The 21530-nt window shown below is 37.2% G+C and overlaps 1 protein-coding gene across 1 annotated transcript; it reads left to right on the forward strand.

Annotated features, from left to right (window-relative positions):
• Positions 1 to 16717: 16717 nt before the first annotated feature.
• LOC133558465 (uncharacterized) lies at positions 16718 to 17630 on the forward strand (the record flags this gene model as incomplete). Its single annotated transcript, XM_061909849.1, has 2 exons — positions 16718 to 16930; positions 17097 to 17630. Coding segments are annotated over 2 exons (747 nt in total), but the record flags the coding sequence as incomplete, so codon positions are not given.
• Positions 17631 to 21530: the final 3900 nt, after the last annotated feature.

Here is a 21530-nt window from a genome sequence, read left to right on the forward strand (position 1 = left end):
TTGATTGATTGATTGAACTTATATTCAATTAAATAGACTGCAGAGACAAGATATTGAGAAATGTTGTTCTTTTTGGCAAATATTAGCTCATTTGGAATTTGATGCCTGCGACATGTTTCCCAAAAAAGCTGGCACAAGTGGCAAAAAGGACAGAGAAAGTTGTGCTCATCAGACACTTATTTGGAACATCCCACAGGTGAACAGGGTAATTGGGAACAGGCGGGTGCCGTGATTGGCTATAGAAGCAGCTTCACTCATTCACAAACAAGGAACGGGGCGAGGGTCACCACTTTGTCAACAAATGCCTGAGCAAATTGTTTAAGAACAACATTTCTCGACCAGCTATTGCAAGGAATTTAGGGATTTCACCATCTACGCTCTGTAATATCATCAAAAGGTTCGGAGAATCTGGAGAAATCACTGCACGTAAGCCATGATTTTACACACCTTGGATCCCTCAGGCATCAGAAACCGACATCAGTGTGTAAAGGATATCACCACATGGGCTCAGCAACAATTGAGAAAAACCACTGTCAGTAACTACAATTGGTTGCTACATCTGTAAGTGCAAGTTAAAACTCTAGCACACAATGCCAAAGCCATTTATCAACAACACCCAGAAACGCCGCCCTCTTCGCTAAGCCCGCGCTCATCCAAGTTGAACTGATGCAAAGTGGAAAAGTGTTCTGTGGCTCGACGAGTTCCACATTTCAGATTGTTTTTGGAAAATGTGAACGTTGTGTCCTCTGGAGCAAAGGGGACAAGAACTATCCGGATTGTTCTAGGGTGAAAGTGTAAAAGTCAGCATGTGTGATGGTATGGGGGTGTATTAGTGGCCAAGGCATGGGTAACTTACACATTTGTGAAGGCACCATTAATCCTGAAAAGTAAATACAGCTTTTGGAGCAACATATGTTGCCATCCAAGCAATGTTATCATGGACGCCCCTGCTTATTTCAGCGAGACCATGCCAAGCCTGGTGGCTTCACAGTAAAAGAGTGCGGGTACTAGACTGGCCTGCCTGTAGTCCAGACATTAAAAATGTGTGAAGGCTAAAATATGAGAAGTTGTAAGTTGTACATCAAGCAAGAATGGGAAAGAATTCCACTTCAAAAATGTGTCTCCTCAGTTCCCAAAACATTACTGAGTGTTGTTCAAAGGAAAGGTCATGTAACACACTGGTAAAAATGCCTTTTTTGCAATGTGTTGTTGCCGTTAAATTCTAAGTTCATGATTATTTGAAAAGTTTACCAGTGTGAACATGAAATATCTTGTCTTTGCAGTCTATTCAATTGAATATAAGTTGAAAAGGGTTTGCAAATCATTCTATTCTCTTTTTATTTACCATTTACACGACGTGACAACTTATCTGATTTTGGGGTTTGTACTTTCGAAAACCAAACCCTAGATAACACCCGGTTTCTCGTTAATTGCCTTCGTTCAATAGTGACATAGCAAACTAACGAGTATAATAGTCAACAACAGTTGTGGCTGCGGATGAACAGCTGTTAATAAAAGTGAGCACGAAGGAAGCCGAGAGAATGAGGTAGAAGTGACGACGCTATAGATGTGGAATTTGAAGCCAAGCTATTTCGACATAAATGGAGTGCTTTCCCAAATGAACTGGAAAAAATGCAGAGGTAACTCATAACTAGAGTGCTTACACAAATAAACCGGAAACAATACAGAGGTAACTCATCTTAGGTGTACCTCAATTTATGAGTATTTTTAATACGAGCTGTCTGTCTGCTGTTTGTTTTGCTTTTAAGCATTAATTTGAGTTATTTTCCTCTTTGGTCCGGAGGAAACGACGTCCACAGTTTCCAAAAACAATTCAAAATGAGGACTCGTCAGACCACAGAACACTTTTCCACTTTGCATCAGTCCATCCTAGATGAGCTCGGGCCCAGCGAAGCCGGCGGCGTTTCTGGGTGTTGTTGATAAATGGCTTTGGCTTTGCATAGTATAGTTTTAACTTGCACTTCCAGATGTAGCGACCAACTGTGGTTACTGACCATGGTTTTCTGAAGTGTTCCTGAGCCCATGTGGTGATATCATTTACATACCAATGCGGCTTTTTGATGCAGTACCGCCTAAGGGATCAAAGGTCATGGGCATATAATGTTGGTTTTCGGCCTTGCCGCTTACATGCAGTGATTTCTCCAGATTCGCTGAACCTTTTGATGATATTACGGAGCGTAGATGGTGAAATCCCTAAATTCCTTGCAATATCTGCTTGAGAAATGTTCTTAAAACAATTTGCTCAGGCCTTTGTTGACAAAGTGGTGACACTCGCCCCGTCCTTGTGGGATGTTCCAAATAAGTCTTTGATGAGCGTTCCTCAACTTTCTCAGTCTTTTTTGCCACTTGTGCCAGCTTTTTCGAAACATGTCGCAGGCATCAAATTCCAAATGAGCTAATATTTGCAAAAAATCACAAAGTTTCTCAGTTTGAACATGAAATATATTGTCTTTGCAGTCTAAAGTCAATCGCTACATCTGTAAGTGCAAGTTAAAACTCCACTATGCAGAGCCAAAGCCATTTATCAACAACACCCAGAAACTGAGGAGTCCACATTTCAAATTGTTTTTGCAAAAAATTACATTTTCCAGTGTGAACATGAAATATCTTGTCTTTGCAGTCTACAGTCAGTCGCTACATCTGTAAGAGCAAGTTAAAACTCTACTATGCAGAGCCAAAGCCATTTATCAACAACACCCAGAAACTGACGGGTCCACATTTTTGATTGATTGATTGATACTTTTATTAGTAGATTGCACAGTTCAGTACATATTCCGTTCAATTACCCACTAAATGGTAACACCCGAGTAAGTTGGTCCACTTTAATCAATTCATGGTAAATTTCAAATTGTTTTTGCAAAAAAATAACAAAAATTTCTCAGTGTGAACGTTAAATATCTTGTCTTTGAAGTCTACAGTCAGTCGCTACATCTGCAAGTGCAAGTTAGAACTCCACTATGCAGAGCCAAAGCCATTTATCAACAACACCCAGAAACTGAGGAGTCCACATTTCAAATTGTTTTTGCAAAAAATAACAACATTTTCCAGTGTGAACATGAAATATCTTGTCTTTGCAGTCTACAGTCAGTCGCTACATCTGTAAGTGCAAGTTAAAACTCTACTATGCAGAGCCAAAGCCATTTATCAACAACACCCAGAAACTGAGGAGTCCACATTTAAAATTGTTTTTGCAAAAAATAACATTTTCCAGTGTGAACATGAAATATCTTGTCTTTGCAGTCTACAGTCAGTCACTACATCTGTAAGTGCAAGTTAAAACTCTACTATGCAGAGCCAAAGCCATTTATCAACAACACCCAGAAACTGACGAGCCCACATTTCAAATTATTTTTGCAAAAAATAACAAAAATTTCTCAGTGTGAACGTTAAATATCTTGTCTTTGAAGTCTACAGTCAGTCGCTACATCTGTAAAGGCAAGTTAGGACTCCACTATGCAGAGCCAAAGCCATTTATCAACAACACCCAGAAACTGAGGAGTCCACATTTCAAATTGTTTTTGCAAAAAATGAAATTTCCAGTGTGAACATGAAATATCTTGTCTTTGCAGTCTACAGTCAGTCGCTACATCTGTAAGTGCAAGTTAAAACTCTACTATGCAGAGCCAAAGCCATTTATCAACAACACCCAGAAACTGACGAGTCCACATTTTTGATTGATTGATTGATACTTTTATTAGTAGATTGCACAGTTCAGTACATATTCCGTACAATTGACCACTAAATGGTAACACCCGAATAAGTTTTTCAACTTGTTTAAGTCGGGGTCCACGTTAATCAATTCATGGTAAATTTCAAATTGTTTTTGCAAAAAAATAACAAAAATTTCTCAGTGTGAACGTTAAATATCTTGTCTTTGAAGTCTACAGTCAGTTGCTACATCTGTAAGTGCAAGTTAGAACTCCACTATGCAGAGCCAAAGCCATTTATCAACAACACCCAGAAACTGTGGAGTCCACATTTCAAATTGTTTTTGCAGAAAATAACAAAATTTCCCAGTGTGAACATGAAATATCTTGTCTTTGCAGTCTACAGTCAGTCGCTACATCTGTAAGTGCAAGTTAAAACTCTACTATGCAGAGCCAAAGCCATTTATCAACAACACCCAGAAACTGACGAGTCCACATTTTTGATTGATTGATTGATACTTTTATTAGTAGATTGCACAGTTCAGTACATATTCCGTACAATTGACCACTAAATGGTAACACCCGAATAAGTTTTTCAACTTGTTTAAGTCGGGGTCCACGTTAATCAATTCATGGTAAATTTCAAATTGTTTTTGCAAAAAATAACAAAAATTTCTCAGTGTGAACGTTAAATATCTTGTCTTTGAAGTCTACAGTCAGTCGCTACATCTGTAAGTGCAAGTTAGGACTCCACTATGCAGAGCCAAAGCCATTTATCAACAACACCCAGAAACTGGGGAGTCCACATTTCAAATTGTTTTTGCAAAAAATAACATTTTCCAGTGTGAACATGAAATATCTTGTCTTTGCAGTCTACAGTCAGTCGCTACATCTGTAAGTGCAAGTTAAAACTCTACTATGCAGAGCCAGAGCCATTTATCAACAACACCCAGAAACTGACAAGTCCACATTTCAAATTGTTTTTGCAAAAAATAACAAAAATTTCTCAGTGTGAACGTTAAATATCTTGTCTTTGAAGTCTATTCAATTGAATATAAGTTGAACAGGATTTTCAAATCATTGTATTCTCTTTTTAAATTTACGTGACAACTTCACTGCTTTTTGGGGTTGAATACAATATTTCAGGCGGACTTCTCGACGACGCCCAATCCACGTCTTGTCTCCATGGCGACTCTGCTTTGTTTGCTGGAAATATTCGTCCCCCCCCCCCCCCCCCGTCCTCGGACCTGAAACATCTTGTGAAATCTTTCAGGAGCCGTATTTCATGTCGTAGTTTTGGACCGACTCTTAAATGGACGCAACTCTGGTGGAAGAAGAGATCCATCCTCCTTCTTTCGTCATGCATGGCGAGCTTCTAGAAGGCGGCGGAGAAGAAAGGAGGCTTAAGGGAGCTCTGGGAAGCATTGGGGGGGTTGTTATGGATCAAGAAGAGGCTCGCAATAACTCCGCCGGAACATCTTGAGCTCCTGGCTTGGTTCTAACCCCCACCTCCCCCCCTGCGGTCTCAGCCGGTCCCACGGGTCCTCCGGGACCTCCGCTTCCTCCGCCGCTAATCCTCGCCGTCTTCTGCCGTCATTAGTCATTCCTTTTCACGGCGGTTTGATGGCGCCTGTGCGGGATTACGCTTCAAAGTCTCGGGGTCTGAACGAGCCTGTGTCAGTCACGTGTGAGGACTCGTCATCCGGTTCCTGGCGTGGGCTGGAAGGGATCGGCAGGTGTTTTTGCCAGGGATTGACGCCCCGGTTCGGGCGGGTGCCAGAAAGCGTTCATCTCGTCGAATTCAGCTCACATCTGAGGGAGGAATGTGATCTTGGGCTTTCCTACCAATCCTAAATCTTCAACTGTCTTCATCCCTAGAGGGCCACAGTTTCAAGAGTCCGAAGTTTCAGGAGCCCGGATATCCAAAGGCGGATGTTTCTTTAGAAAGGTGTTGTTCCTGTCATGTTCGGTGGTCTGGATCATGTTTTTGTTATTTTCTGTTGTCTAAACTCCATTAGTTCCTGTTTTTTTGGTACACTCTTGTTTGTTTTGGTTGCCATGGTGATTTAGGATTTTCACCTGCCTCTAATCATGAGACTATTCAAAGCGGCCCTTACCGGTCAGTCGGTCTGGCGACATTGCTAGTTTTCATGCCGTAGTGCAGGGGTCACCAACCTTTTTGAAAGCAAGAGCTACTTCTTGGGTACTGATTAATGTGAAGGGTTACCAGTTTGATACACACTTAAATAAATAGCCAATTTGCTCAATTTACCTTTAATAAGATGGGTTCTTTTTTTTGTCATGAAAAATAGAGGTCTTTTGGGTTTGTGCAATAATTGTAAGTGTATCTTGTGTTTTTTTATGTTGATTTAATAAATAAAAAAAATAATAATAAAATATTACCCTGCGGCCCAGTACCAATCGAGCCACGGCCCGGTGGATGGAGACCACTGAGTTATCACACAACTCATATGCTTGAATGCCGTTGCTATAGTTATTCGCTATTGTGCTCAAGTTGTACGTTTTCTATCTGTGCAAGGACAAAACTTGTTATCAGGGGTTGCCTCGCCGCAGATATTTTTTTTTGTATTAGCCCGCTAACAGAGACAAGGCAATCACGAGCCCCCCCCCCCACACACACACATTCCGTCACATATTGTGCGTACGGGAAGCTGCTTTGCATGAAATGTCTGGCCACTCCTTTTAGAGGCCTCAATGATGTAACCAGGGACCCTCCCCCCCTCCCAAATAAATAGAAAAGCACATCATAACATGATTCTTAATATTTATTCTAATTAGGGTCCAATAAACCCAAATAGCAAAGAGAAAAAAAACAGCTTGTGCCTTAAGAGTTTTTTAATGTTAATACACACAGCAAACATTGCACACACAGTACAGACCAAAAGATTGGACACACCTCCTCATCCGGTTTTTTTTTTTTAATTTTCATGACTATTTACGTTTTAGAGTGCTCTAATTACTTCACATTAGATATTCCATTTTGAAATATTTTTAGGGAAAATATTGCAAAAGAAAAAACTGGGTTTTTTTGTACAAAAAGGGCATAAAACATACAAAAAATAACAATAAAATTGACAGATAAACCTGAAGTTGATCTAGAAAATTTAAGTGTTGAATGGAGAAAAAAAAAAAAAAAATATATATATACATGCAAAATTAAATAAAATACTTTTTTAAAATAAATAAAAAAAAAAAAATAAAAAAAAAAATATATATATATATGCATCCATCCATCCATTTTCTACCGCTTATTCCCTTTGGGGTCGCGGGGTCACTGGTGCCTATCTCAGCTACAATCAGGCGGAAGGCGGGGTACACCCTGGACAAGTCGCCCCTCATCGCAGTATTCATACATACATATATATATATATATATATATTTATATGTAGATTTAAGTGTGGAATGGAGAAAAAAATTAAATGTATTTTTTAAATAATAATAAAATAAAATATGTATAAAATTTAAATAATATATAAATTTAAATGTTGAATGGAGAAAAAATAAAAAAAATGTTTCATTATATATATATATGTTTTATATATATATATATACTTATATATATATGTATATATATATATATATATATATAAATTTAAGTGTGGAATGGAGAAAAAAATCAAATATATTATTTAAATGTGTATATATATATATATATATATATGTATAACATTTAAATAATATATACATTTAAGTGTTGAATGGAGAAAAAAATAAAAAAATAATTTTCATTACATATATATGTTTTATATATACATATATACATATATAATTTTCATTTTTTATTTTATTTTATTATCCCCGGGACCACATTTGCATTCCAGGCATCAAAACCAGTACTTTATTAAAAAAAAATCTATATATAGTACTGGTTTTGAAAATGAAAGGTATTCAAATGGGCCCTCGGAAGAAAAAGTTTGGACACCCTTGAGCGAGAATGTTGTTTGAAATATTTATGGAATCCCACAGATATCGAAGTTTCTTTGATCTCACACCGTGTCAAAGCAACCGCGGACTTTCTTTGATGTGCTTTGTATTTAGCATTATTTTATATAACGACGCCCGCTAATAAAACATTCATTTCACTTCCTGTGAGGCTCGCCAGGTGGAGAGGCTGCACATGGTCAGAACCTAATGGAATTCCAGAAGGCGAGATCGTTCCAATTATGAAACCTTTCTGGGTGTGGATGAGGGGAGGGGGGGTCGAAGTTCAAGTGTTGAGGGAGCGCTCTTGTCCCCACAGGGAATGCTGGGTAATGGAACGGGAGATTTGGGCCAAATGAAATGATTTAAAATGCGGATGAAAATGGGCGACGGCCATTAAAGGTCCGTGAGAAATCAGTTCATCGAACTCACGTCCTTTCGGGCTTACTCAGCAATTTTTTAAATCGTTTTCTCCGAGTCACACACACGAGATTTTATCAACCCAATACACAACTATAGATGTGTGAATGTTGAAGTGAAATGCTGACAGAATGCAGCATGAATGGATGAAAAGTTTCAATGTTTGAATGTTGAAGAGTTTGAATTTCCAGGAAAAACAGAATTTAGTTTGGAACCTGGGAAAAGTGTTAGTTTGAACGTCCAGGATGTGTGGAATGTGTTGACGTTGGAATGGTTTGAATAGCTTGAAAAATGTGGGAATTGTGCAAATAGGAAAAAAGTCCCATTTATTTCAATGGGAACTTCCTGGAAATTTTAGAATTCTAGTAAAAGCGGGAGTTTAAAAAAAGACTTAAAAATGGTTGGTGTTGGGATTTTTCAAAACGGTCAAGAAATGTTGATACAGCAACATTTTTTTATTCAGAAATGGGATTACGGAAATCCTGGAATTTTGGGAAAAGCGGGATTTTTTTTCCTGGTTAAGTGAAATGTTTTGACGGTGGAACGGTTGAAGTGGCTTGAGAAACGTGGACAGAAAATAGGGTTTGGAAAACTGGGAATTCCTGGAATCTGTTTTCACTTGAAAAAAAACAATTTCCAGGAGGAGTGGGATATTTTGAAGGTGGATTGGTTTGAATTGGTTGAAAAATGTGGAAATGGTGGAAGTTTGAAAAATGGCTAATTAATTTCTAATGGGGAAAATTTCCCTAAAAACTGGGAATTCGAGGAAATCCGGGTATTTTTTTTTTCGACATGTTGAAGTAGAGCACACCATTCCTGAACAGGCTGAATATTTTGAAGTTGGAACAGTTTGAATCAGAGGAAAAATGTGGAAGTTGTGGATCTTTGAAAAATGTCCCATTCACTTAAATGGGAATTTGAAAAATTGGGGTTAATTCTGGTGAAAAAAGGGATTTTTTTTTTGAAAATGGTAAAAAAAAACCTTGAATTTTCAGAATGAATGGTTGGTGTTAGGCTTTTTTAAAATGGTCGAGAAATGTTGAAGTAGTAAAATTTTCAATTGAAAACTGGTATTACGAAATTCTTGGAATTTCGGGAAAATCAGGAATTGTTGTTGAATTTATGCTTTGAATCTGTTGAAAATGTGGAAATGGTGAAAGTTTGAAAAATGGCCAATTCATTTTGACTGGGAAAAATGTCCCTGAAAACCTGGAATTCTGGAAAATCTGGGAATTTTTTGAATCTTTCAAGGGAATGCCCGCGATTTCCAAACAGGCTGATCAATTTTGAAGTTGGAACAGTTTGAATCCGAGGAAAAATGAGGGAGTTGTGGATCTTTAAAAAATGTCTCATTCACTTATATGGGAATTTGAAAAATTTGGGTGTAATTCTGGTGAAAAAAGGAATTTTTTTTTTTTTAAATGGTAAATTTGAATGTTTAGAATGCATGGTTGGTGTTAGGCTTTTTCAAAACGGTCGAGAAATGTTGAAGTAGTAACATTTTTAATTAAGTATTGGTATTACGGAATTCCTGGAATTTTGGGAAAACCAGGAATTTTTGTTGAATTTATGCTTTGAATCTATTGAAAATGTGGAAATGGTGAAAGTTTGAAAAATGGCCAATTCATTTTGAATGGGGAAAAATGTCCCAGAAAACTTTGAATTCCGGAAAATCTGGGAATTTTTCAAGGGAAAGCCCGCGTCTCAAACAGGCTGAAACAATTTTGAAGTTGGAACAGTTTGAATCAGAGGAAAATGTGGGAGTTGTGGATCTTTAAAAATGTCTCATTCACTTAAATGGGAATTTAAAAAAATTGGGGGTAATTATGGTGAAAAAAGGGATTTTTTTTTTGAAAATGTTAAAAAAACTTGAATTTTCAGAATGAATGGTTGGTGTTAGGCTTTTTCAAAACGGTCGAGAAATGTTGAAGTAGTAACATTTTTGATTGAGTATTGGTATTACGGAATTCCTGGAATTTTGGGAAAATCAGGAATTGTTGTTGAATTTATGCTTTGAATCTGTTGAAAATGTGGAAATGGTGAAAGTTTGAAAAATAGCCAATTCATTTTGAATGGGAAAAATGTCCCAGAAAACTTTGAATTCCGGGAAATCTGGGAATTTGTCAAGGGAAAGCCCGCGATTCCCAAACAGGTTGAAACAATTTTGAAGTTGGAACAGTTTGAATCGGGTGAAAAATGTGGGAGGTGTGGAATGTTCCATTCACTTCAGTGGGAATTTCAAAGCATGTTTGGGAATTTGTATGAAAAAAGGGATTTTTTGGGGGGGGAAACGGTAAAAAACTTGAATGTTTTGAAAGAATGGTTGGTGGCAGAATTTTTTTAAAACGGTCAAAAAATATTGAAGTAGTAACACTTTTAATTGAGAAATGGTATTACGCAATTCCTGGAATTTCGGGAAAACCGGGAATTGTTGTTGAATTTGTTGTACATGGGATGATTTGAATTGGTTGAAAATGTGGAAATGGTGGAAGTTTGAAAAATGGCTAATTCATTTTGAATGGGGAAAATTTCCCTGAAAGCTGGGAATTCGAGGAAATTCAAGGATTTTTTTTTTTTTATAATTGTTGAAATAGAGCACACCATTCCTGAACAGGCTGAATATTTTGAAGTTGGAACAGTTTAAATCAGATTTTGAAAAAAATCCTGGAGTTGTGGAACTTTGAAAAATGTTCCATCCATTTAAATGGGAATTTTTAAAAAATGGGGGTAATTCTGGTGAAAAAAGGGATTTTTTGGGGGGGGGAATGGTAAAAAACTTGAATGTTCAGAATTAATGGCTGGTGTTAGAATTTTTCAAAACTGTCCAGAAATGTTGAAGTAGTAACATTTTTAATTGAGAAATGGTATTACGGAATTCCTGGAATTTCGGGAAAACCAGGAATTTTTGTTGAATTTGTTGTAGATGGGATGCTTCGAATCTGTTGAAAATGTGGAAATGGTGGAAGTTTGAAAATCTGCCAATTCAATTTTGAATGGGAAAAATGTCCCAGAAAACCTCGAGTTCTGGGAAATCTGGGAATGTTTGGAATTTTTCAAGGGAAAGCCCACGATTCCCAAACAGGCTGAAACAATTTTGAAGTTGGAACAGTTTGAATCGGATGAAAAATGTGGGAGTTGTGGAATGTTCCATTCACTTCAGTGGGAATTTCAAAGCATGTTTGGGAATTTCTACAAAAAAGGGATTTTTTGGGGGGGAAAACTGTAAAAAACTTGAATGTTTTGAAAGAATGGTTGGTGGTAGAATTTTTCAAAACGGTCGAAAATATTGAAGTAGTAACATTTTTAATTGAGAAATTGTATTACGCAATTCCTGGAATTTCGGGAAAACCGGGAATTTTTGTTGAATTTGTTGTAGATGGGATGATTTGAATTGGTTGAAAATGTGGAAATGGTGGAAGTTTGAAAAATGGATAATTCATTTTGAATGGGGAAAATTTCCCTAAAAGCTGGGAATTCGAGGAAATTCAAGGATTTTTTTTTTTTATAATTGTTGAAATAGAGCACACCATTCCTGAACAGGCTGAATGTTTTGAAGTTGGAACAGTTTAAATAAGATTTTGAAAAAAATCCTGGAGTTGTGGAACTTTGAAAAATGTCCCATTCGCTTAAATGGGAATAAAAAAAAAATGGGGGTAACTCTGGTGAAAAAAAGAATAATTTTTGGGGGAAAATGGTAAAAAACTTGATTGTTCAGAATTAATGGCTGGTGTTAGAATTTTTCAAAACTGTCCAGAAATGTTGAAGTAGTAACATTTTTAATTGAGAAATGGTATTACGGAATTTCGGGAAAACCAGGATTTTTTGTTGAATTTGTTGTAGATGGGATGCTTCGAATCTGTTGAAAATGTGGAAATGGTGGAAGTTTGAAAAATGGCCAATTCATTTTGAATGGGAAAAATGGGGGTAATTCTGGTGAAAAAATGATTTTTTTGGGGGGGTAAAATGGTAAAAAACTTGAATGTTCAGAATTAATGGCTGGTGTTAGAATTTTTCAAAACTGTCCACAATGTTGAAGTAGTAACATTTTTAATTGAGAAATGGTATTACGGAATTCCTGGAATTTCGGGAAAAACAGGATTTTTTGTTGAATTTGTTGTAGATGGGATGCTTCGAATCTGTTGAAAATGTGGAAATGGTGGAAGTTTGAAAAATGGCCAATTCATGGGGTAATTCTGGTGAAAAAATGATTTTTTGGGGGGGGTAAAATGGTAAAAAACTTGAATGTTCAGAATTAATGGCTGGTGTTAGAATTTTTCAAAACTGTCCACAAATGTTGAAGTAGTAACATTTTTAATTGAGAAATGGTAGTACGCAATTCCTGGAATTTCGGGAAAACCGGGAATATTTGTTGAATTTATTGAAGATGGAGTAGGTCGAAAAATGTAGAAGTGGTGAAAGTTTGAAAAATGGCCAATTCATTTTGAAAGAGGAAAATATTCCAGAAAACCTGGAATTCTGGGAAATCTGGGAATATTTGGAATTTGTCAAGGGAAAACCCGCGATTCCCAAACAGGCTGAACAGTTTGAAGTTGGAAAGGTTTGAATCGGACGAAAAATGTGGAAGGTAGATCACGGCAAAATCTGGAGAAGAAGTTGAATAATGAATAAAAAAAAATATATATATATATATATATATATAAACTGCCCTGCGATGAGGTGGTGACTTGTCCAGGGTGTATGCCGCCTTCCGCCCGATTGTAGCTGATATAGGCACCAACGCCCCCCGCAACCCCAAAGCGAATAAGTGGTAGAAAATGGATGGATGGATGGATAATTTTGTTGTAGAAAAGATGAGTGAATGTTTGTGGATGTCACACAATAATAAATATTATTGCAGCAGCAGAGAATATGTCGGAAAGATAAAACAAACATTAATCCTAGACATTTTTATTTTACACGTATGAACATCATTCTCAAGTCAGACTGCTTTTATATTTCTTCACCAGCAGCAAAATCCCCGCTGGCGTTGAAAGCACATAAACCCCCGGAGCCCTCATCTCAAATGCTGCTTCTTCACTGCTTCTCCTCCACATTTGCCCCAGCCAACACCCGGTCTTCTCTCTTATTTGGAATGCACAGAACAAAACTACAATTTGCCATGGCGGTACGTGTGAGTGGAAGTGAGATGCTGAATGTGCCGGGCGAGTGGAGTGTGTGGATGCAGGTCGACAAATGTGGGACATGCAGCTGGTTGTATAACTTCCCTTCTTTGTCAATGGGGAGGAAATTCTGGGAAAACCGGGAATTTTTGGAAAGGGAAAACTGTCAGGTTCCAACACTGGTGACATCTATTAATCAGACAAGAAGCAAGGAACCAAACAGACACAGAGTTAAATAGAACTCATGAGGAGACACGTGTTTTGGGCTGTACTCTAGTTACAGATCCAAACAACGTTCTAGAGCACAGCCCGCGTGCCTCCTGTATTTATTAAGGAAATCCTTATTATTACATCATTGTGACTGAGGGAAAAGGGGGGAGTGTACTCGACAAGATATGATGATACAAAATTACAAATATGTTGACACTTGGTGCTGTCGCCCAGTCTGTTCTTGTGCTGGTCCCAGAACACAAAGTTTGGCGGTATCTGGACAGAACTTTCATAAGAAAGAAAGGCAAGCAATCTCTCAGATTGCTAGTTCTGCACAAATACAGAAAAAAACGCTTCAACATAAATTGACAATACTTTATAGTAACGGCCCTTAAGCATATAGTTGTGATGATAATATATACATAATTATTCCAACAAAAACATGTTTTGTGTTGGATTTATGTGAATAGTAGTTTGTGTGGAAGGTTGAAAGGTCGGAATCTGGTTTAAAAAATGGTGCAACATTTTCAGAATGTAGAGCATTGGAGAACTATGAATATAATTATTCATTCCAATGGGAAGTTCCCGGAAATTTGGGGGGTTCAGGAAACCTGGGAAAACCTAATTAAAAAAAATAAAATTACATTAATTAATATTACATAAAAAAATAAAAAATCATAAAAAAAATAGATTTTAAAACAATTTAAAGATGTGGGAATTGTGCATGTTTGAAAATTGCCTTATTCATTTTCAAGAAGCCAAATGTCCCAGATAATTTGAAATTTTGGGTAATCTGGGGAATTAAAAAAAGCCGAATGTTTTGACACTTAAACGGTTTGCGATCGGATGAAAACTAGATGATATGAACAGGTTGGTGTCGGAATTCTCGGAATCGGTAGAACAATGTTGACGTAACGATATAAAGTGAGAATGGCTATTAAGGATTCTTGGAATTATGAGAAAACCTGGAATTTTTACGGAAAAAAATAAAGAGAATTTGCTGTCCCAACTAATTAATGTTTTGAAGGGGAAATGTTTAAAAATGTGGACTGTGAAAATTTTCCAGGAGCAAATGGAAGTAGAGCTTTGGAAAACTGAGAATTAGAAAAATATATTGTAAACATTTTTTATAATATATATACAAATTATATAAAAAATAATAAAAATTCCTAAAAAAATATAAAAATAACAAAAATTTGGTAATTGTGCATGTTTCAAAATTGGGCCATTCTTTTTCAAAAAGCAAAATTTCCCCGAAATTTTGGGTAATCCAGGGAATTTGAAAACAAAATAAAATAGGCAGCTCACGATTCTCAGTCGAGCCGAATGTTTTGACACTTGAAAGGTTTTTAATCTGATGAAAACTAGATTATATCAATGGTTTGGTGTCGGAATTCTCGGAATCGGTAGAACAATGTTGACGTAACGATATAAATTGAGAATGGCTATTAAGGAACTATGAGAAAACCCGGAATTTGTACGGAAAAAAACAAGTATAGAGAATTTGCTGTCCCAACTAATTAATGTTTTGAAGGGGAAATGTTTAAAAATGTGGACTGTGAAAACGTTCCAGGAGCAAATGGAAATAGAGCTTTGGAAAACTGAGAATTAAAAAAAATATATTGTAAACATTTTTTATAATATATATATATATATATATATATAAATTATATAGAAAATAATAAAAATTCCTAAAAAAATATATTAAAAAAAATAAAAATAAAAAAAATGTGGTAATTGTGCATGTTTCAAAATTGTCCCATTCTTTTTCAAAAAGCAAAATTTCCCCGAAATTTTTAAATTTTGGGTAATCAGGGAATTTGAAAACAAAATAAAATAGGCAGCTCACGAATGTTTTGACACTTGAAGGGTTTGCGATCAGATGAAAACTAGATGATATGAACAGGTTGGTGTCTGAATTCTCGGAATCGGTAGAACAATGTTGATGTAACGATATAAATTGAGAATGGCTATTAACGAATTCTTGGAATTATGAGAAAACCTGGAATTTCTACGGAAAAAAATAAAGAGAATTTGCTGTCCCAACTAATTAATGTTTTGAAGGGGAAATGTTTGAAAAATGGCCCTGCGATGAGGTGGCGACTTGTCCAGGGTGTACGCCGCCTTCCGCCCAATTGCAGCTGAGATAGGCTCCAGCGACCCCGAATGCGACAAATGGTAGGAAATGGATGGATGGATGGATGGATGTTTGAAAAATGTGGACTGTGAAAACTTTCCAGGAGCAGGTAAAAATAAAGCTTTAGAAAACTGAGAATTAAAAAAAACATTCTGAAAAAAAACATTAAAAAAAATAAAGAAAATTACATCAAAAATCATTAAAATTCATAAAAAAATAATTTAAAAAATTAAAACTTTCCAGGTAAAAATAGAGCTTTAGAAAATTGAGAATCAAAAAAAAATGTATTAATTAATGTAATTAAAGTTAAAATAAACATTTTGTAATCAAAATTACATACAAATGTATTAAAATGTATAAAAAAATGTATAAAAAATGAATTACAATAAATGTATGAATCGTGCATGTTTGAAAAGAAGCAGTGAGGGCGAGGGAGGACACAACATAAGTGACAGGCGGGTGACGGGGCGGCGTCCCCTGCTGGGCGACACAGAGGGGGCCACAGCTCACTGTGTCAAGTTGAGTGACGTGCTAACATGTGTGTGTGTGTGTGTGTGTGTGTGTGTGTGTGTGTGATTACAACATCAGCAGCAGTGTGTATTCTGTGTACTTCAAAAGGAAGAAGTTGTCTTCACTTCTGCTTGCTGTCCTCCAGATGGTCGTCTTCTTCTCCTCCTCCTTCTTCTTCTTTTTCTCCTTCTTCTTCTTCTTCTTCTTCTTCTTCTTCTCCTCGTCCTTATTCCACTTCCTCTTCTCCCCTCCTCCTCCTTGTCCTTCTCATCCTTGTCCTTCTTCTTCTTCTCCTTTTCCTCCTTCTTCTTCTCCTTCTCATTCTTCTTCTTCTTCTTCTCCTTCTACTTCTTCTTCTCCTCCTTCTCCTTCTTCTACTTCTCCTTCTCTTCCTTGTCCGTCTCCTTCTTCTTCTCCTTTTCCTCCTCCTCCTTCTTATTATTCTGCTCTTTCTTCTTCTCCTCCTTCTTCTTCAACTTCTTCTTCTTCCTCTTCATCTTCTACCCTCCTCCTTCTCCTTCTTCTACTTCTCCTCCTTGTCCGTCTCCTTCTTCTTCTCCTCCTTCTTCTTCTTCACCTCCTCCTTCTTGTCAATCTTCTACTTCTTCTCCTCGTCCTTCTTCCACTTGCTCTTCTCCCCTCCTCCTCCTTGTCCTTCTCATCCTTGTCCTTCTTCTTCTTCTCCTTTTCCTCCTTCTTCTCATTCTTCTTCTTCTTTTTTTTCTTCTTCTCCTTCTCCTCCTTGTCCGTCTCCTTCTTCTTCTCCTTTTCTTCCTCCTCCTCCTTCTTCTCCTTTTCCTCCTCCTCCTTCTTCTCCTTCTTCTCCTCCTCCTTCTTCTTCTTCTGCTCTTTCTTCTTCTCCTCCTCCTTCTTCTGCTTCTTCCTCTTCCACCCTCCTTCTTCTACTTCTCCTTCTCCTCCTTGTCCGTCTCCTTGTTCTTCTCCTTTCCTCCTCCTCCTTTTTCTCCTTCTTCTTCCTCTTCTTATTATTATTCTGCTCCTTCTTCTTCTTCTCCTCCTCCTCCTTCTTCTACTTCTTCTTCCTCTTCCTCTTCTACCCTCCTCCTCCTTGTCCTTCTCCTTCTTCTTGTTCTCCTTTTCCTCCTCCTTCTTTTTCTCCTTCTTCTAATTCTTCTTCTTCTTATTATTATTCATCTCCTCCGTCTTCTCCTTTTCCTTCTCTTTCTCCTTATCTTCCTCCTACTCCTCCTTCTACTTATTTTTCTTCTCGTTCTTGTCCTCCTTCCTCGCCTTCTCCTCCTTTTCCCTCTCCTTCTCATCCTTCCTCTCATTCTCCTCTTTCCTCTCCTTCTTCTTCTTTTTCTTCCTCCTCCTCCTTATTTTCCTTCTTCTCCTTCTCCTCCTCCTTCATCTCCTCATTTTCCTTCTCCTTCTCCTCCTTCCTCTTCTCCTTCTCCGTCTCCTTCTCCTCATTCCTTTCCTTCTTCTCCGTCTCCCTCTCCCCCTTCCTTTCCTTCTCCTTCTTCCTCTCCTTCTTCTCCTCCTATTTCTCCTCCTCGTTCATCTTCCCCCTGCTGTCCCTCCAGGAGAAGAAAACAAGTATTGTGTTGTTGTTTTCCTGGCAAGTGTGTAGTCACCATCAGGCAGGCAATTAAAAGATAAGTGGACAATTAAAGAAGCTTCCAGAAGTGGGTGTTGTGGTAATTGTGGGTGCATGAAAAGGTCAGCAGATAGGAGGTGCTGGGAGATGTTTCCTCCACTAGGAGTAGGGGAGCAGATACAGATCTAGAAGGAGACAATTAGTCTGTTGACTTCGGGAAGAGATGGATCAAAGAGACGAAGGGGGCGGGGTCTATTGCATCATCCTAATGGATCAAAGAGACGAAGGGGCGGGGTTTATTGCATCATCCTGGACGTCTGTCCTCCAGCCATGCTAGCTGCTAGCCACCGATTGGTGTGTCGGTTGTTAGCATGCTAGCTGCTCTCGGTTAGCTGGACAGTCAGCATGCTGCCTGGTGATTGGCTGTTAACTGGTGTAGCCTTGTGTTGAGCAATCAATCAATCAATCAATCAATCAATCAAAGTTTACTTATATAGCCCTTAATCAGGAGTGTCTCAAAGGGCTGCACAAGCCACAACCACATCCTTGGCTCAGATCCCACACAGGAAAACTTATTCTGTACTGCACTGTACTGTAATATACTCTACTGTATTGTATTAGACTGTATTATACTTTACTGTATTGTATTATACTGTACTATATTGTATTATACTGTACTGTGTTGTACTGTCTAATACTGTATTGTACTGTACTGTATTGTACTGTCTTATACTGTTCTGTATTGTACTGTCTTATACTGTACTGTATTATACTGTATTGTATTATACTGTATAATGCTGTACTGTATTATACTATACTGTATTGTATTATACTGTACTGTATTATAATGTACTGTATTGTATTATACTGTACTCTAATATATTGTACTGTATTGTATAATACTCTATTGTATTACACTGTATTTTACTGTACTATATTGTACTGTATTGTATTATACTGTACTGTATTTTATTATACTGTACTGTATTGTATTGTACTGTATTATACTGTATTGTATTATACTGTATTGTATTATACTGTATTGTATTATACTACTGTATTGTATTATACTGTACTGTATTATACTACTGCATTGTATTATACTGTACTGTATTATACTGTACTGTATTATACTACTGTATTGTATTATACTGTACTGTATTATACTGTACTGTATTATACTACTGTATTGTATTATACTGTACTGTATTATACTGTACTGTATTATACTACTGTATTGTATTATACTGTACTATATTGTACTGTATTGTATTATACTGTACTATATTGTACTGTATTTTATTATACTGTACTGTATTGTACTGTATTGTATTACACTGTATTGTATTATACTGTACTGTATTATACTACTGTATTGTATTATACTGTACTGTATTATACTACTGCATTGTATTATACTGTACTGTATTAACTACTGTATTGTATTATACTGTACTGTATTGTACTGTATTGTATTATACAGTATAATAAAGTAATTTTATTATACTGTACTGTATTGTATTTACAGTAAATGAACAAGTGGATTAATAATACATTTTTTACAGTTTGTCCCTCATAATGTGTAGAAAATAATAGGTGTATAAATACAATATGTTACTGCATACGTCTTGGGGCCAATTTCACACGGGTCAAAAATGTTCTTAGCACTCAGGAGTCAGATTTGGCCCCTGTGCCGCCAGTTGAAGGGTCCCGGGTTAGCCGTAGCTTCGTTAAAGGTCGGACTTCCTGACTCTCTCACCAACCTTGAGTCTGAGTGAAGACCGAGGTCAAGGCCGTCTCAGGTTATCGGCCCGGGGCTGAACGAGTCAACCTCGGTCCCTGTGACCTCTTAAGCAAACGCCGCTCAGGGGGCGGACCCGGGGTGAGGGCCCTCGGGAAGTTTTCTGAGTTGGACGTGAGCCCAGGTATCAGGTTTCAAAGCCACCTGCAGGCCTTCAGAGACCTGATCTTGTCCTTCATCATGGTCTTTGCAGACCCACTTAAAGAATGATCGTCCTGGACAGGAAGGGGCGGAGGGGAGTGGGGGGGGGGGTGTTGTTGGTCAAGCCCCCAAAAAGAACCGGAGCTGCTTCCAGTGGGTCTGACAGTGATGAGTAATGTGTGATCGCTGGCTGACCCCGCAGATCAAACCTGCCAGAACCGCCGCAGCTGGACCTGGATTGGATCGGAATGGAATGGGGGCGGGGCCAAGGGTGTGGGGTGGAGTTACCTGATGAGCAATCAGCCTGTTGCTCCTTCCAACCTGCTACAGAGCTAGCCTAAGACGTTAGCATGTTTACATAAAATTGCTAACATTTAGCATGTTTGCTAATGTTAGCATGATAACAGTTAACAGGTGTCACATATGAAGTTGTATGACTCTGGTGTAAACGGTTGCGAAAATAACTCAAAAAGTTAGCATGCTAACTTTAGCATGCTAGCAAGGTTAGGTAATGACCACCATCCACTAGTGTTGTAACGATACCAATATTTTCGTGCTGATACTGGTACTAAAATTATTTCGTTACTTTTCTAAATCAATTTATTTATTTGAACAAAAAATCTTAGTGTACATGAAACATTTGTTTATTATTGTTATTTAGTCCTTAAAATAGTCAACTTGTCTTTTAGTAGTAAGTAAACAAACAAAGAGTCCTAATTAGTCCTCAGTAACATATTGTGTCATTTATGCACCTATTATTGTGTACACATTATAAAGGACAAACTGTAAAAAATGGTTTTGAATCCACTTGTTTATTTACTTTTAATATCTGCTTATTTTCTGTTTCAACATGTTCTATCTACACTTCTGTTCAAATGTAATAATCACTTATTCTTCTCTTCTTTGATACTTGACATTAGTTGTGGATGATACCACACATTTAGGTATGGATCCGATACCAAGGAGTTACAGGATCATACAATAAAATATAATACCAATTAAACCAATAATAATATGGTTAAGGAATACTGATGTAAAGGGTAGGTGTCGCGCTATTTTCTGTTTCAACATGTTCTATCTACACTTCTGTTCAAATGTAATAATCACTTATTCTTCTCTTCTTTGATACTTTACATTAGTTTTGGATGATACCACACATTTAGGTATCGATCCGATACCAAGTAGTTACAGGATCATACAATAAAATATAATACGTAATAAACCAATAATAATATGGTGAAGAAATACTGATGTAAAGGGTAGGTGTCGCGCTGTTTTCTGTTTTAACATGTTCTATCTACACTTCTGTTCAAATGTAATAATCACTTATTCTTCTCTTCTTTGATACTTGACATTAGTTGTGGATGATACCACACATTTAGGTATCGATCCGATACCAAGTAGTTACAGGATCATACAATAAAATATAACACCTAACAAACCAATAATAATATGGGGAAGAAATACTGATGTAAAGGATAGGTGTCGCGCTGTTTTCTGTTTTAACATGTTCTATCTACACTTCTGTTCAAATGTAATAATCACTTATTCTTCTCTTCTTTGATACTTTACATTAGTTTTGGATAATACCACACATTTAGGTATTGATCCGATACCAAGTAGTTACAGGATCATACATTGGTCATATTCAAAGTCCTCATGTGTCCAGGGACATATTTCCTGGGTTTATAAACATAATATGAATTTAAAAAATATATGAAAAAATATTTTGTGATGATAAAAAATATCAACGTAATCATAGTAGTATCGCGTGGATACACTTTTGTACTTGGTATCATTACAATGGATGTCAGGTGTAGATCCACCCATGGCGTTTGTTTACATTGCTATTGTATCCTCCTACGGTGTGTAGTGAAGCATGTTTAGCTATTCCTCGTCCTCCAGTGATAATATACTTGTAAGAAACTCACTTTATGTTAGCCATGTTTTGAAGTGCGTCTTCCTGAGGGTGTTTCAGTGTTATAACTTCACTTTTATCTTGACTTTTTACACCAAAATG

Source organism: Nerophis ophidion, linkage group LG08, assembly GCF_033978795.1.
Source record: "Nerophis ophidion isolate RoL-2023_Sa linkage group LG08, RoL_Noph_v1.0, whole genome shotgun sequence".
NCBI lineage: Eukaryota > Metazoa > Chordata > Actinopteri > Syngnathiformes > Syngnathidae > Nerophis > Nerophis ophidion.